Source organism: Lissotriton vulgaris, chromosome 6 (genome assembly GCF_964263255.1).
Source record: "Lissotriton vulgaris chromosome 6, aLisVul1.2, whole genome shotgun sequence".
NCBI lineage: Eukaryota > Metazoa > Chordata > Amphibia > Caudata > Salamandridae > Lissotriton > Lissotriton vulgaris.
The window spans coordinates 8,718,010-8,733,450 of NC_141694.1; the positions used below are offsets into that span (position 1 = coordinate 8,718,010).

The following is a 15,441-nucleotide window of genomic DNA, read 5'->3' on the forward strand; positions in this document are numbered from 1 at the left end:
TGACGTAAGTTCTTTCTTTTTCCGCGCCAGCCAGCGCAGATCCGGGAAGAGCGGTATCTCTGTACTTTTTTGACTAACTTTTTCTCGACTTTTGTCAACGCCTTTTCTCGAGTCTTCGACTCTGTAAGGTGCACGAGGGATGCCCCGTTTCAAGGCCTGCAGTTCTTGCCATCGCCTGATGTCAGTGACTGATCGTACCGCGTGTGTCTTTTTTGCATGGAGCACGACCACGACCTCAAGTCGTGCTCTGACTGCCAGCTGTTGACGGTAAAGACTTTTCAGGAGCGGTCCTGAAAGCTGCTTGAACACCAGCAGTCGGCTCCGCGTTGTTCGAGGTCCCAGTCGAGAGGGAGGTCGAGGGACCGGTCGCGGAGCAATCGCCATTCCGGCTCGAAGTCACCGAAGTCTTTGCACTCGGTGTCAGGTAAGTCGAAGCATAAGAAAAAGACAAAGAAGCATTGTCGCTCTTCGACTATTCCTCCTCGGTCGGCGGATCCGACAAGGCACGCGTGTGGGGCCACCCCGGCGGCTCTGCGCGTGGAGCCCGAAGGGGTGACTCTGAGCTTCCCTCCCTTTCAAGGGACCCGGAGCGACCCCCGCCCAGCTTTGTACGTTCTACGAGGCGATGCATGCCATCTGTGGGAAGACCGACCCTGCCGGCGCACCTTTGGGCCCCGCCGACTCGGTTGGGGAGGACTAGGTCTTCGCTGCCGGCGGCTCCGGCCCCAGCACTGCAGGTCCCCCTTGGATCGTGGCCTGGATCCGGGTCGGCGCCGGTTGACCTTATTACACCTCCACCGGCTCCACTTCCGACTGCACCACTACCGTGCCCGACGCAGGACGCCCCACTGGCCGGCATTGACCCCAGCCTCCTTCCTGACGTGGACACGGAGCTGGACTGGCGTCGCCCAATGCCGGATCAGGCGCCGGGGGAGAGGGTGTTTATGCCTCTGTTCACTCCTGGGGCCCCTTTCCACCCACAGTGGCACCCAGAGTAAATTGAGGAGGACTGGGAGGGGTCAGGTGACCCTTTACCTGACCAGCTTGAGCCTGAGCAGGACTGGAGAGAGGGACTGGGGGATGCCATTGGTCTTGACACTGCACCCGACCTTGGCATGTTGTCTCCTCCTACCCTGGCTACGGAGGAGATAGCGTCATATGTTGTGGTGTTGCGTAGGGAGGCCGAGGCTCTCAACCTTGAGCTTCCTACGGTGGCGGTAAGGACTAACCTTCTGACTGAGGTGCTTCAACCGGCGGAGAGCTCTTCGGAGCCCTTGCTTCCGTTTAATGAGGCCCTCGCCGATGTCCTTTTGGGCACCTGGTCCAGGCCCAACACAGGGGCTCCCATGGACAGGATGATCGCCGACACCACCGCCTGGCTCCTGGCGACCCCACTTTCCTCTCCCAACACCCCACCCCACCCCGGAGAGCTTGGTGGTCCAAGCCTCCACCTCCAAAAGCGTATTCCCTACCGCTCCACCGGAAAGGGAATCCAAGAAGCTGGACAATCTTGGTAAGAAAATGTTCTCTCCCGCCAGCTTGGGACTGCGGTCCGTAAACACTGCATGTCTCTTGGGCCGTTATTCGCACTCAGTGTGGGATACAGTGTTGCAAGTGCTAGCTCAGTGTCCGGTGGAGGCCCAGGCAGTGCTCTCCCAGGCTGTCGCCACAGGAGCGATGCAGCCAAGTTTATGATCCGTTGTGGACTGGACACTCTGGGCTGGACCATTTCAATGTCGGTAGTGCTTCGCTGCTACGCCTGGATGTGGATCACTGGCTTTTCAGGGGGTGGCCAGAACACCTTGCTGGACATGCCCTTTGATGGCTGTTGCCTTTTTGTCGACAAAGAGGACAACGCCCTAGAGCGCTTCAAGGACTCATGGGCTACGGCCAAGTCCTTGGGCCTCTCCTCCCGTCCGGCGCAGTCTGCTTTTCGCCCCTTTTGTGGCTATGTAAGGGGTGCCCCACCCAGGGCCACAGGCCGCAGCAAGTTACCCAAACTTCACGCGGCCGGAGACATGGGAACCAACGTCGTGGTTCCGGGGGCCAGCAGGCGGTCCAGTCCACCAACCCTCCTCTGCAGCAGCCTCCAAACCCTCCTAGTCCGACCTTTCAGACCCATCAAACGGCAGTGGGTGGCAGGATTCGCCATCACCTCGCCCAATGGCGCACCATCACTTCAGACAGGTGGGTTTTGCAAATAGTACAAAGGGGCTACTCCCTCCCTTCAAGACTACCCCTCCAGCCATGCCACTGCGATACCACCGCATGTCGGAGATCATCTAACCTTTCTCCAACAGGAAGTTACGTCTCTCTTGGTCAAGGGAGCCATCGAGAGCATTCCTGTCCCAGAATTAGGTCATGGTTGCTACTCCCACTACTTTCTGGTTCCCAAGAAGGACAAGGGCCTGCGTCTTATTTTGGAACTCAGGGACATCAATTGCTTCCTCCGGAAGGAGAAGTTCAAGATTTTGACGCTTGCTCAGATCTTGTCTGTCCTCGACCCGCAAGACTGGATGGTAGCGTTGGACTTGCAGGACGCTTATTTTGACATCCTCGTCCAGCCGGCCCACCAGCGGTACTTGCGGTTGACGGCAGGCCACAAGCACTTTCAGTTTACCGTGCTCCCCTTTTGGCCTTACCAGCGCCCTTCGGGTGTTCACGAAAGTAATGGCGGTGGTCGCAGCTCATCTGTGCAGATCAGGGGTTTCAGTCTTCCCCTATCTCGACAACTGGCTGTTGAAGGTAGGCTCGCCCCAGGCTGTCGTCTCCCACCTCCAGACTACGGCCGACCTCCTGCATCTGCTGGGGTTCTCCATCAAGTTGCACCTGATTCCCTCTCAGAAGCTCCTCTTCATAGGAGCGATTCTGGACATGACGCAGTTTCGGGTCTATCCTCTCGAACAGCGAGTCCGGGATATTCAGGCTATGATTCAGCTCTTTCAGCCTCTATCCCAGGTTTCAGTCAGAAGGACCCTGAGGCTGCTGGTCAATCACGCCAGGTGGCAGTTGCGGTCTCTGCAGTGGGACCTGAAGTTCCAGTGGGCTCAGCATCAGAGGAATCTGTCAGATTGCGTCCAGATCTCAGAGGGCACTGCTCGACAATTGCAGTGGTGGCTCACAAACCAGGATTGGGTCAGCAGCAGATCCCTCTCCCTTCCCCAACCAGTCCACACTGTGGTGACGGAGATCAGAGGCCTCTGGTCTCCGGCGGAGTCTGAGCTTCACATCAACCTTCTGAAGCTCCGGGCGATTCGTCTTGCACTGAAGGCATTCCTTCCCTCTATCCGGGGAAGTGTGGTGCAGGTGTTCACGGACAACACCACCTCTGTGTGATATTGCAACAATCCGGGCGTGGTGGGGTCCTGGACCCTATGTCAGGAGGCCCTTCTCCTCTGGACATGGCTGGAACATCAAGGTATTACCTTGGTGGTTCAACACCTGGCAGGTTCTCTGAACGCCAGGGCGGACAAACTCAGCCGCAGGTGCATGATGGATCACGAAATGGGGTCTTCACTTGGAGGTGGTGCAAGGTCTCTTTCAACAGCGGGGAGAGCCTTGGTTAGATCTATTCGCCACAGAAGAGAACGAGCAATGTCTGCAATCCTGCACATTGGAATTTCCAAGGCAGCACGCCCTCGGAGATGCTTTTCGTCACGAGTAGATCTGTGGTCTGTTGTACGCCTTTCCGTCTGTACCACTTCTGCCCAGAGTGCTGAAGATCAGGCACGACCGGGCCCAAGTCATCCTTGTGGCTCCGGACTGGGCACGAAGATTCTGGTATCACAAACTGCTCAACATGGTCATCGATCCTCTAATCCAACTACCTCTTCTGGAGGATCTTCTGTCACAGCAGCAGGGGACGGTCCTCCACCCGAACCTGTTCAGTTTCCACCTCCTTGCGTGGAGAGTGAGCGGCGGCCATCTCTGCTTTCCTTCGGCTGCCAGATCAGCCTTCTCTTTTCAAGTCCCTGGTAGGTAACCATTTCTTGAAAGGCTTAACACATCTTTTTCCTCCAATTCCATTTGTTATGCCTCAGTGGGACTTGAATCTTTTACTGACTTATGTGATGTGTGCTCCCTTCGAGCCGCTTCATAACTGTCTTTTACACCTCTTAACTCTTAAAACTGCTTTCCTAGTAGCCATCACTTCCGCAAGGCGAGTGAGTGAGCTCCAGGCTCTTTCTTCCAAACCTCCTTTCTTGTCCATTCATCCGGACAAGGTGGTTTTCAGGACCCGTCCATCCTTTCTTCCAAGGGTGGCCACTGCCTTCCACATCAGGCAGACCATTAGTTTGCCCCCCCTTCTTTCCGCCTCCGCATCCTTCAAAGGAGGAAGAGAGGCTCCACCGTCTGGACCCAAAGCGTGGGCTCTCCTTTCTGGATCGCACAAAACAGTTCCGGGATGATGAACTTTTTGTTGACTAAGTGGGTGCAATGAAGGATCGGGCCGTACACAAACTCACCATTTTTTGATGGGTTGTGTTGTGTATTAAGGCTTGTTACTTTTAAGGCTTGTTACACTCCGGCTAAAAAAGAGCCTCCAGTCGGGCTATGCGCTCACTCCACCAGGGTGACGGCAGCCACTATTGCCTTGGGAAGAGGAGTGCCTCTGAATGACATCTGTCAGGCAGCCACGTGGGCATTGCTGCACACGTTCACAAAATACTACTGCCTCGACAGCCAAGTCCGGAGAGACGGCTTTTTTGGCCGTTCTTTTTTGTTTCTTTAATTCTATTTATTAACACATATCGTTATATTGTATACATTGCAGAGGAAGAAACAAGGTACAGTACAATCTGTGAGATCAGTTTCAAACTATTTGCAGCAGAACGCCGCGTGGAGTCATTAGGGGAGGGAGGGTCATCGTGGTCAATATGAAGCGCAGGGTCGCAAATGTGTCCTCTATAGGAGTTCCTAAGGTCCCAGATCTTGGACCACGTTTTAGGGCAACCACGGGATGTGTAGACTGTTTTTTCCCTAAACATACACCAGTCTAGGTCTTCTTTCCAGGCGTTTACTGTGGGTGTCGTGCTATATTACGCTTTGCCAGCATGATCCCTGGAGCGGCCCGTTGTGGTGATGCCTGTTTAAGGCAGCGGGCTCCCATATGTTTAGCAGGCATCTTCTTGCTTCTGGGAGTATAGGCGTTTTGATTTACGTCACTTAGTCCGTCATGGATCCTATGCGAATATATTTGTATGTATTCGCACTCCCACACTATATGTAAGAATGTTCCCACCTGCCCACGACCCCTTCTGCAAACGCCTCCGTCCGCTCTCCCCATTCGGACTAGTGTGGGCCAGTGATGTAAATCCTATGCAGAATTTTCAGTTGGATCAACCTTAGTCTGTCCGAAATCGCCACCACCCTTGGTGAGGATACCGCCTCCCGCCAGTCTTCATCATCTAATTCAATACCATCCCCTACCCATTTATCACGTAGCGCCCCCAGTGGGTCCTTCATATTGTTGTTTAGTTTTTTGTAGCTCATTGAGATGGCTTTTTCTGGTAGATGCCCGTCTAACGGAATATCTCCCTAAGATTGCCATGATGTCTAATACACATATTAATGATTTCTTCGGGGAGGTCAAGTATAAGAGGATGCCATCAGCATATAGGGAGATTCGGTCCTCCCAGTCGGGGGACCAGCACAGGCCTCGCATCTCAGGGTTCTGATGAATCCATGCCGCAAGGGGCTCCAAAGCGAGGGCAAATAGAAGGGGAGAGAGGGGGGCAGGTCTGTTGCGTACCCCGATTCAATTTGAATGGAATGGACTTCTTGTTATTAACCACCACTTGGGCGTGGGGTTCTGAGCTCAGTACCCTCACCCATTGAATAAATTCGGGGCCTACGCCCATCTTTGTGAGCACTGCGAATAGGTAAGGCAATTCGACGGTGTTGAACGCCATGGTTGCGTCCACCAACACCACCAGGGCATCTTCTTGGATAGTAGCCGCTCTCCCCAGCACCCCATGTAGCCTGCGCAAGTTCAACGCAGTATTGCGGTGAGGCATAAAGCCTGACTGGTCCAGAGGGACCAATCCTCCGATCACTTTAACTAGCCGGTTCGCCAGGAGTTTGGCCAAGATTTTGGGCTTAGCAGTTGAGATAGATCGGCCTGTAAGAGGCGCAATTAGTTTTAGATCTACCCTTTTTGTGAATGGTGACCAGCGTGGCTATTTTCTGATCATAAGGCAATGCCCCCAATTCTTTACTCTCGTCAAACATTGCTTTTAAATACGGAGCTAATATATCTGGTTTGAGCTTGTAAAGCTCAATGGGTAGGCCATTGGGGCCCAGGGCTTTTCCGGAGCGCAATGCTCTAATTGCCTGTGCTATCTTGTCGCGAGGACTGTCTAAAAATTGTTGGCCGTCGCTGGATCGGGTTGGGAGTGTAATGTCTCATAGCAAGTCATGAGAATCCTCTTCTGTATGTGGTGAGCAAGCTGTATATACCATCTTGTATTATGCAGCAAATTGATCTACAATTGCTTGTGGGTCAGTAATGGACTCATTTTCTGCTCCTATTAATTCCGGCACCAATCTGCTCGCCCACTCTTTTTTTTGTCAATCCAGGTGATTACTTTTCCTGCTTTGTCGCCCAGGTCATACACTCTACCCAGCTTTTCTCTCTGGGGGTATTTGGCCCTGTCTGTAATTAGAGCCTTATATTCATCTGGCTTGAGATGTAGTGTGTGAAGTTTTGCTTGTGTGACCTCAGACTCTAGGTCATCCTCCAATCTGCCAATCTCTCCCTCCAGTTCCACAATCTCCTTCTGTCTCTTTTTTTGCGTCTGCAATGAGAGATAGCGCCTGTCCCCGTATCACGGATTTAAACGCCTCCCAGAGGGTTTGGGCGAAGTTCGCTGACCCTTCGTTGTCTTGGAAGTATGTGTCTATGGCCTCCAATAATGCTGTTCGGATTTTCGGGTCTCGAAGGTGCCATGAATTTATGGGGGCCACACATCCTACTCTCGCCTGGCCGAGCATCATCTGGACCCAAACCGGGGAGTGATCCGAGGTACCCCTAGCTAAGTACTTGATGTCGTGGAGGTATGCAGCCTGTGAGTTGGGAATTAGAACATAATCGATCCGGGAAAGGCTATGATGGGCCCCGGAGTGGAATGTCTGATGTATTTTCTCCGGGTGGAGAGTTCTCCACCCGTCAACCAGTCCCAACGCATCAAGGAAGTCTGGCAGCCACCTATTCGAGATCCCAAGCTCCCGTGGTGGGTGTCTATCCAATGTGCCTGAGGCGACTGAGTTGAAATCCCCTCCCATCACCATGAGGTCATCCGGCGGGGAAGGCAGGAGAGTGCCTAGGTCTTTTAAATATGGTGTTCTGGAGGATAGGTGGAATGTAGATTGAGAGCAGAGTGAGAACGTAACATTCCCAGGAACCCGTGACCCCAATATATCTGCCTCTATCATCTGTAAATGTGGAGCTCACGGCAAGGGGAAAGGAATTCTTAACAAGAATGCCCACATCCTGTGAAGCCTGAGTGGGCTATCAAATTGTAACCCCACCTGTTAAGTACCTTACAGGAGTTGCCTATAAGGTGTGTTTCTTGAAATAGAAGGACATCAGGACCCTGGCGTTGGATGTATTGCAGGACAACCCTACTTTTAATTGCGTCTCTATGACCATTGACGTTCCAACTCAGTATTTTAACATTCTTGCTCCACTGTATACTCATTTGGTCCAAAATAAGATACAAGTTCCTCTTCGCAAAGTCCTGTATAGTCCTGCGATGTGTGTCTCATAACATGTAACAACTGTATCAATGCAACCAAACATCCCCCCAGCCCAACCCTCCCAAAATCTCAGGAAGGAAAAAAAGAGGAGCAAACAATAAAAGAAATACGTCCCCGAACATCCCTCCCTTCCCTGCAACCCTGGTTTGTAGGTTCAAAACTGCCCACATCCCAAACTAGTAGATCACCTGTCACCCCAATTACCTTGTCAACTACTACAGGTGTGTGGGGTGGCCCTATTTGTTGCCCCGCAGGACCCAACATCAGACCAGCCTAGGAATGAGGCATTTTCCCTTACTGTAAGTCTTGCAGTGTCCATCACTCTCACTATTTCCTACCCTTTAGAAAGAGTAAATAGTATACATTACAGTATGGTGTGTGGAGCCCCAGCTTTGGAGTCCAACAGGAGGGAAGATCGTTTTCCACCAGTCAAAGAGCAGCCGGACTCATGGACCTCGATCTCGAAGAACACATGCTTCTCTTGTCAGGTTCTACTCTGCCCTTTTGGGAGCTTGTGAACTCCTCTTAGTATCCCTCCAGGTACTGGCGATATCTAGCCTCATCCTCGGTGCAGCACCCTCGTCCAGCCAGTACTAAGCCTCCGATGGGGTAGTGAAGAACCAGGATTTACCATTCGCCACCACTTTTTAGTTTCTCCGGAAACTGTTAGACTTTAAGGGTGAAGTCCAGGAAGAACCTAATGGTCGCGTTTTCGTACAGGAGGTCTCCATGTAGACGAGCCGCTTTCAGGATCGCGTCACAGGCTCTGTGGTTGAGGATCTTGGCTATGATTGTCATGGGTGCGGCTCCTTGTTTCGGCGGGGGGATTGGGGCCCTATGTGACCATTCCACAGTGAAGATGGCAGAGTCGTTTAGGCTTGAGATGGTTCGATATCAAGTTTTTACGGAAGAGTTCTACACTCCGCCCCTCTGCGCCCTCTGGAACACCAAGCACTCGGATGTTGTTACTGTGAGCTCTCCCCACCTGGTCTTCCTTCTAAAGAGCTACCTGTTGATGTTGGTGAACCAGTTGTTGGACCCTTTCTTCCAGTTTTCGAGTCTTGGCCTGGAGTTCTGTGACATTTACTTCTGTCTACGTTATGCGTTCTGATGTCTTATTCATGTCTGCCCTGAGTAATGCCATTTCTTTGGAGACTTTATCAATCTTGGTTTCCAGTGTTGCCCCCAGGACTTGGATCGCCGCCATAATGGAACTCAGTGAAGGCTCAGGGTCGTTCATGGTGTCACTTGAGTCCCGCTCTCAGGTGCCGGCTGCTTGGGAACCGCGTATTGGTCCAGCCGGTTAGACTGCACCTGCGGACCTCCCTTGGGTTTCATAGTGGGGAGCGGTAAAGGTAATGCGCAGCGGGATCAAATCGCTTACGCGTCGACTATTAGACCTTGTAAGTGCACAGTGTACGATAATCTCGCAAGATGGACCGCTCACCGCCTCACAGAGGATGCAGGTATTCAGTAACTGTCTTCTTCAGGGGAATTTTTTCTCTTTATGAGATTAGAGCACAAACCACTCATTAAATCACTAGAACAACCGTAAATAGCACAATACACAGTGGGCTCCAGGGGGGACCAAACAATAAACTAAGAAAGTGGTATAACATCCACGACTTGACTAGACACAGTGCCTAGAGCACGTAGAATCACTGTGACCCCAAGGAACCACCCAAGGTAGTGACACAGGGGACCCACGGGGGACATGTGCAGTGTGAGAACACAGCAGCGAGCTCCGTACATCTTTATGGGAAAGTCGCGGTTGGAATTTTAAAGATTAAGGACTCTTCGGAGAGGACTTTAAGCAAAGTCTTTCAAACATAGAAGGTTCTAAGGCCAGCACCCTTGTGAGTACCGGAGTACCTGTGTTACCTAGCCCAGGAAAACCGGGTGCATAGGTGTCAAGTGATGTCGGGAATCTTAGACCTTTTCAATGGCGTGCTGCTGAAAAGTGCTGCTGCCGGGAAGATAAAAAGGGTCCGGTGTGATCCAAGCCTGCATCGAAGATGAGAGGAACCTAAAGGCAGAGGGGACAAAGTACAGGTCACTTCAGGGCGACCAAGGGCTCGGTAGACGAATGCCCACGGATGTAGAGTGTTTCAGGTGAGAAGATAGGATGCTTGACTCTGCAGTTACGTCGAAGTACTTCTTTTCAGTAGCAGAGTTTAGTCCAGGTAAAAATCTAAAGTCCTGTAGTCAGGGGTTCCTACTTTATACCCAAGGAAGGGGTGGGACAAACTCTCGGGACCCACCTATGGAGGGTCAGGACCGAGGGGTGACTACACCCATGTCCTTTGTCCAGTTTTGCCCCAGAGCAGGAGCAAATGGCTCCTGCAACTGGTTTTAGCTGGACTGTGCACAGGGACACCAAATGTGCCCCCAGTGCAGACATCAAAGCACTCTGAGTGCACCCGCCCAGCCCCAATACACTAAAGCCTGTCTGGGAGGTGTTCACACCTTCCTGTGACAAGAAGCCTATTGTCATGCATTCCCCTGCTCGAGCTTGGCTCAGCAGCAGAAGGGCAGGCATTTTGTGATGCCAGGGTCGAGAAAGCTGGCACCGGGTGTACCGGTGTTGTCATATTTCTCCCTCTAGGAGGGTGGAATCATTTCCAAACACCAAATAGGACATGTTTCCTTGCAGCCGTTTTAAAGTTAGCTTTTACGGCTAGGTTATAATGCACTTAAGAGTATATGGTTGGCTGCATCACAAACAACCCCGGAATGTAGTTTCCGAAGGTTGCAGAGGGGTCCTGCTCATGCAGTTGCACCCTCTCACATAAAACCCAGCACCCTGCCTTCAGGATTGATCAGGCCTGCCATAGGGGTGTGTTGGACCTGGCCTCGTGGCGTGGCCCCACTCCTCCCACATGGCGGGTCCCGGACTACCTCGACCCCTGTTCCCCGGCCAAGAGCGGCACCTTCCACGAGTGCCGCCCCTCCGGGCCGCCCCCAGCTCTCCCCCGACGGAACTCTACCTCATCTCCTCAACCCTCTCGGCTGGTCCGGACCCTTTCCCGGATCCTCGTCTCCGGCCCAGCTGCCATCTTGGACCCTCCACGACCAGGCCTTGTGGCCTCGGCCCGACCCCAGCCTCAGGCCCAGCAAAGCCCCGACATCGAGGCACCACGATCCAACCAGGGGGTAAAGAGACCACTTGACGAGTCAATGGGGGAAGAAGTTTCGATGGACCCCCATCCGCCTGGTTTCGATCGCCCCCAGCCTCCCCGGGCGCTGGCTCCACCCCCCTGCTGGGTGTCTGGACTCGCACATCCCGGACCCTCCGACCTCCAAGTGCGAGGGTCCGGACATCAAAGGACACCAGCCCTATAACTGGGGCAGCTCCAGAGCAGGAAGGCAGTTGTATCCTGGAGTCGAGAGACACCGAGACAAACTCATCTTCTTGCATCCATCCTTGGAGTCCTGCTGGCGCTGCCGCGGCTCATCTTCGTGAACCATCCTTGGAGACCTGCTGGCGCTGCCGCGGCTCATCTTCGTGAACCATCCTTGGAGTCCTGCTGGCGCTGCCGCCGCTCATCTTCGTGAACCATCCTTGGAGTCCTGCTGGCGCTGCCGCGGCCCATACCAGACAACCCTCCAGCTCGAGGATTGAGAGCTGTGCGTCCGGCATCCCTGTACCAGACCGGTACTAAGACTGTCCCGCTACCCCCTTCCCACAGAGACTAAGTTTAGAGGGATCCCAGTATCCCGTTCCTTCTGTACTGTTGCAATAACCTGCCAAAGAATACCGATAAAAGTGTTAAGAACCTATCTTTGTGTGGCGTCCATCTGTAGGGGGGGTGGTTGCTCGTCCGTATGATCTGAGGAGAGGAACCTCACCAGGAGTCCTCTCCCCCTTGCTCGGCCTCAGGTTTCCCGTCTAACAGGGTGATTGACAGGTGTATATGTGCAGTGATATAAGGTAGATATAGGGAACCTATATCTTAGTAAGGGGTGCATGCACCACCTTGCACAGGCTGCTGTAGCAGACCTGTTGTGTCATTTTGAATGGTCTCCCAGGGGTGATATAATACATGCTGAAGCCCCTGAGAGGCCTCTGGGGTACCTATGCCCTCGGTACAAAGTATACCATATACTAGGGACTTATAAGGGTACCCCAGAATCCAATCTGGAGTGTACATAAAGTACATGGAATCATTTTAGAGAGGAAGCAGCTAGGCAGGGGTCCTGAATAGCAGGATCCCAGCCAGACTAAGTTGAAAACAGTGAAACATTAGCAAAAACTATAAGAAGTAGATCCTAGTCTCCTACAGGCCCTGTGGGTGTACCCTCCTCTATCACACAAGTGTGAGCCTGCCCTGTGTTTGTGTGTGTGTGGGGTGTATTCTGCTCTGTCACACGATCATTCACACGATGTATCCTGATCATTCACACGAGTGTGCGCCGGCCCTGTGAGTGGGCATATCCTGCTCTGACACATCTGTCCATGAGTGTGATCCGGCCATGTGTGTGTTTGTGTGCCTGTGTGTGTGTATCTTGATCTCTCACACACATTTGAGTCTTCCTAAACACTCCTCTCAGCTGCGACAATAGCTTCGCTCTGTTAACTGCTGTGTCTTGATGTGTTGTCATTGTGTGTCACCTGGGTGTGATGTGACATTAACACAGACTTGTTTTCTTTGCAGCCCGTGTCCAGAGCAAGGAATGGGGGACGAATTTGACTTAATGGACCACTCGGATCTGTATATCCTGGACTTCAGTATGTGAAGAGCGTGAGCCACTGTCCCCCTCTCTGCCTGTGCCTTGAGCCACTGTCCCCCTCTCTGCCTGTGCCGTGAGCCACTGTCCCCCTCTCTGCCTGTGCCGTGAGACACTGTCCCCCTCTCTGCCTGTGCCATGAGCCACTGTCCCCCTCTCTGCCTGTGCCGTGAGCCACTGTCCTCCTCTCTGCCTGTGCCTTGAGCCTCTGTCCCCCTCTCTGCCTGTGCCATGAGCCACTGTCCCCCTCTCTGCCTGTGCCGTGAGCCACTGTCCTCCTCTCTGCCTGTGCCTTGAGCCTCTGTCCCCCTCTCTGCCTGTACCACGAGCCACTGTCCCCCTCTCTACCTGTGCCGTGAGCCACTGTCCCCCTCTCTGCCTGTGCTGTGAGCCTCTGTCCCTATCTCTGCCTGTGCTGTGAGCCTCTGTCCCCCTCTCTGCCGGTGCTGTGAGCCACTGTCCCCCTCTCTACCTGTGCCGTGAGCCTCTGTCCCCCTCTCTGCCTGTGCCGTGAGCCACTGTCCCCCTCTCTGCCTGTACTGTGAGCCTCTGTCCCCCTCTCTGCCTGTGCTGTGAGCCTCTGTCCCCCTCTCTGCCGGTGCTGTGAGCCACTGTCCCCCTCTCTGCCTGTGCCGTGAGCCTCTGTCCCCCTCTCTGCCTGTGCCGTGAGCCACTGTCCCCCTCTCTGCCTCTACCACGAGCCACTGTCCCCCTCTCTGCCTGTGCCGTGAGCCACTGTCTCCCTCTCTGCCTGTGCCGTGAGCCACTGTCCCCCTCTCTGCCTGTGCCGTGAGCCACTGTCCCCCTCTTTGCCTGTGCTGAGAGGCACTGTCCCTCTCTCTGCCTGTGCCGCGGACCACTGTCCGACTCTCTGCCTGTGCTTTGTGTGCCCTGGATGTTGTCTGCTTGGGTCTCCTCTGTTCCACTCTCTTCTTGTTTGTCCTGGATGTCATAGGCTCTGTGATAGTTGACTTCTTTCCCTTTGCTGTTTTGCTTTTCTAGTTTTTGTGTTTGACAAAGTCCAGCTCAAGATTCTATATTGGTCTCCACGTTTTTTTTTATCTGAACCAAGTTTGTCATGTTCAGAAAACGTTTTTTGGAGCAATGATAATCCTCAGTGCTCATTTCGGACACTCGCGGACTGGTTTGGTCTCCTTCCCTGTGGGTCTGGTTTGGTCTCCTTCGCTGTGGGTCTGGTTTGGTCTCCTTCCCTGTGGGTCTGGTTTGGTCTCCTTCCCTGTGGGTCTGGTTTGGTCTCCTTCCCTGTGGGTCTGGTTTAGAGCGTCCCCCACCCTCCCCGCAAGATCTATCTTGGATTCCTTTCCTCGCAGAATCTAAATTGGAGCCACGGGGTCTAGTTTGGAGTCTGAGAGGCTGGCCTGGTATATGCTGTCCACTATTTAAAGTGGGCATCTTGCACCAGTCCAGACAACCCTTATGGTGGTTTAAGAGGTGTCACACAACCTTAGAAAGCTCTCTGAGTGTTCGCTGTGAGAGCAGCCTTCAGGCTAAGTCCAGAAGGAGTGTAAAGCAGCTGGTTTTACCCGAATGCAACCTTATTGTATTGGTTAAATGAAAAGGAACCACACAAGGTATGTATAAAAATATGTATTAATTATAGAGCACTCTCTAGTACGTTACATCATCTCCTACACAGTGGTTTCATTGCTTTGTACCACAGCACAGGACTCCGTAGGAATGCATCTGGTTCCGTCAGGCTGCATGGCTATAAGACATCCTACTCTTATGAACCAGAGGAACGATCGTGTCTGATAGACTACTAGCCGCAGATTCCGTAACGTAGAATTTTCCTCAGGCGTGAGACTGGATCCGGAAAATGTTTTGCCATACATCTCTGCGCGCCGGGGGACAGCACCACGTGACTCAGCCCTGACGTCTGCGTATGTGACGTCCGCGAGGTCACATAAGCCCCACCCCGGCGCACTGACATCAGTTTCATTCTTTTCCGCGTGCAACGTGGATCCGGATCGTATGCTTGGCCTGCTTTAGTCCTCCTTTTAACGCCTTGCGTTGAGAACAGTGTGTGAATGCCTTCAGGTTTTAAGACGTGTACTTCTTGTGCGCGTCCGATGTCGGCGCGGACCCTCACTCGATTTGCATGTGGTGTTTGGGCGAGCACCATGATTCCACGAACTGCGAAGCTTGTCGGTATCTTAAGCCGAAGTCCCGGCGGGAGGGCCGGATGAAATTGCTTTCAGCACGCTTGTCCAGATCAGTCTCGTCCCCAAATCCGTCCCCTACATCGGACTAAAAAAAAAAAAACGCCGCCGATTCCAGTTGCAGCATCGTCCTTCGCCAAGGCCTCACGGGCGTCGCTCGTCCACCGGTAAGTCTCTCAGTTTGTCTCTGAGGCCTTTTCTTCGCTCTCCGGAGGGCGCGGGTTCCTCCCAGAATGCACGCCCTCGCCAGTTGCCACCCTGTCCGCCGTTTCCTGGCGTTGGGGGCGACTAGTGCCCAAACGGAAGCCTATTCTGCGGTTCTGAAGGCTTCTTTAGGCCCTGCTCCTCCTCTCCCTGTGACGCCAGCGGATCACTCGCCATGCACGGGGCCTTCCGTGGGCTCGCCGGCGGCTTCATTCTCGGCGCCGACGAGTTTGGCTTCATTTTCGGCGCCGACGAGTTCGGCTTCAGTTCTTGGAGGTGTGGTGTTGTCGAGGTGCGACCCTACGGGGTTCCGCTCTTCGACCCACGGCGCCCCTGCCTCGCCGCAAAGCCCCATGGGGTTCCCTGTGGTGTTGCAGGAGGTCGCCGGGACTCATGGTTCATTCTCGAGTCCCATTCGTTCCTCTGGGCAGGCGGCTGGATTACCGGATGCCGAGCCGACGCCTTTCCGGCGCCGGCGGCTTTCCTCCCCAACCCTGGCGGCGCCGTGGGTGGAGGCCGAGACCCGGGGCACCTCCCTGAGTCCCTCTCGGCTCTCTACGCAGGCGGCTGC

At 53.6% G+C, this 15,441-nt stretch overlaps 1 protein-coding gene across 2 annotated transcripts in view; it reads left to right on the forward strand.

The window, feature by feature from the left end:
- The window catches only part of KLHDC3 (kelch domain containing 3), a 249,559-nt gene that overhangs the window by 217,479 nt on the left and 16,639 nt on the right, over window positions 1–15,441 (forward strand). For both annotated transcript variants that reach the window (XM_086925829.1, XM_086925830.1), the window contains exon 9: window positions 12,414–12,487. In XM_086925829.1, the coding sequence (XP_086781955.1) occupies window positions 12,414–12,487 (74 nt within the window). The remainder of the gene's footprint in view (window positions 1–12,413; window positions 12,488–15,441) is intronic.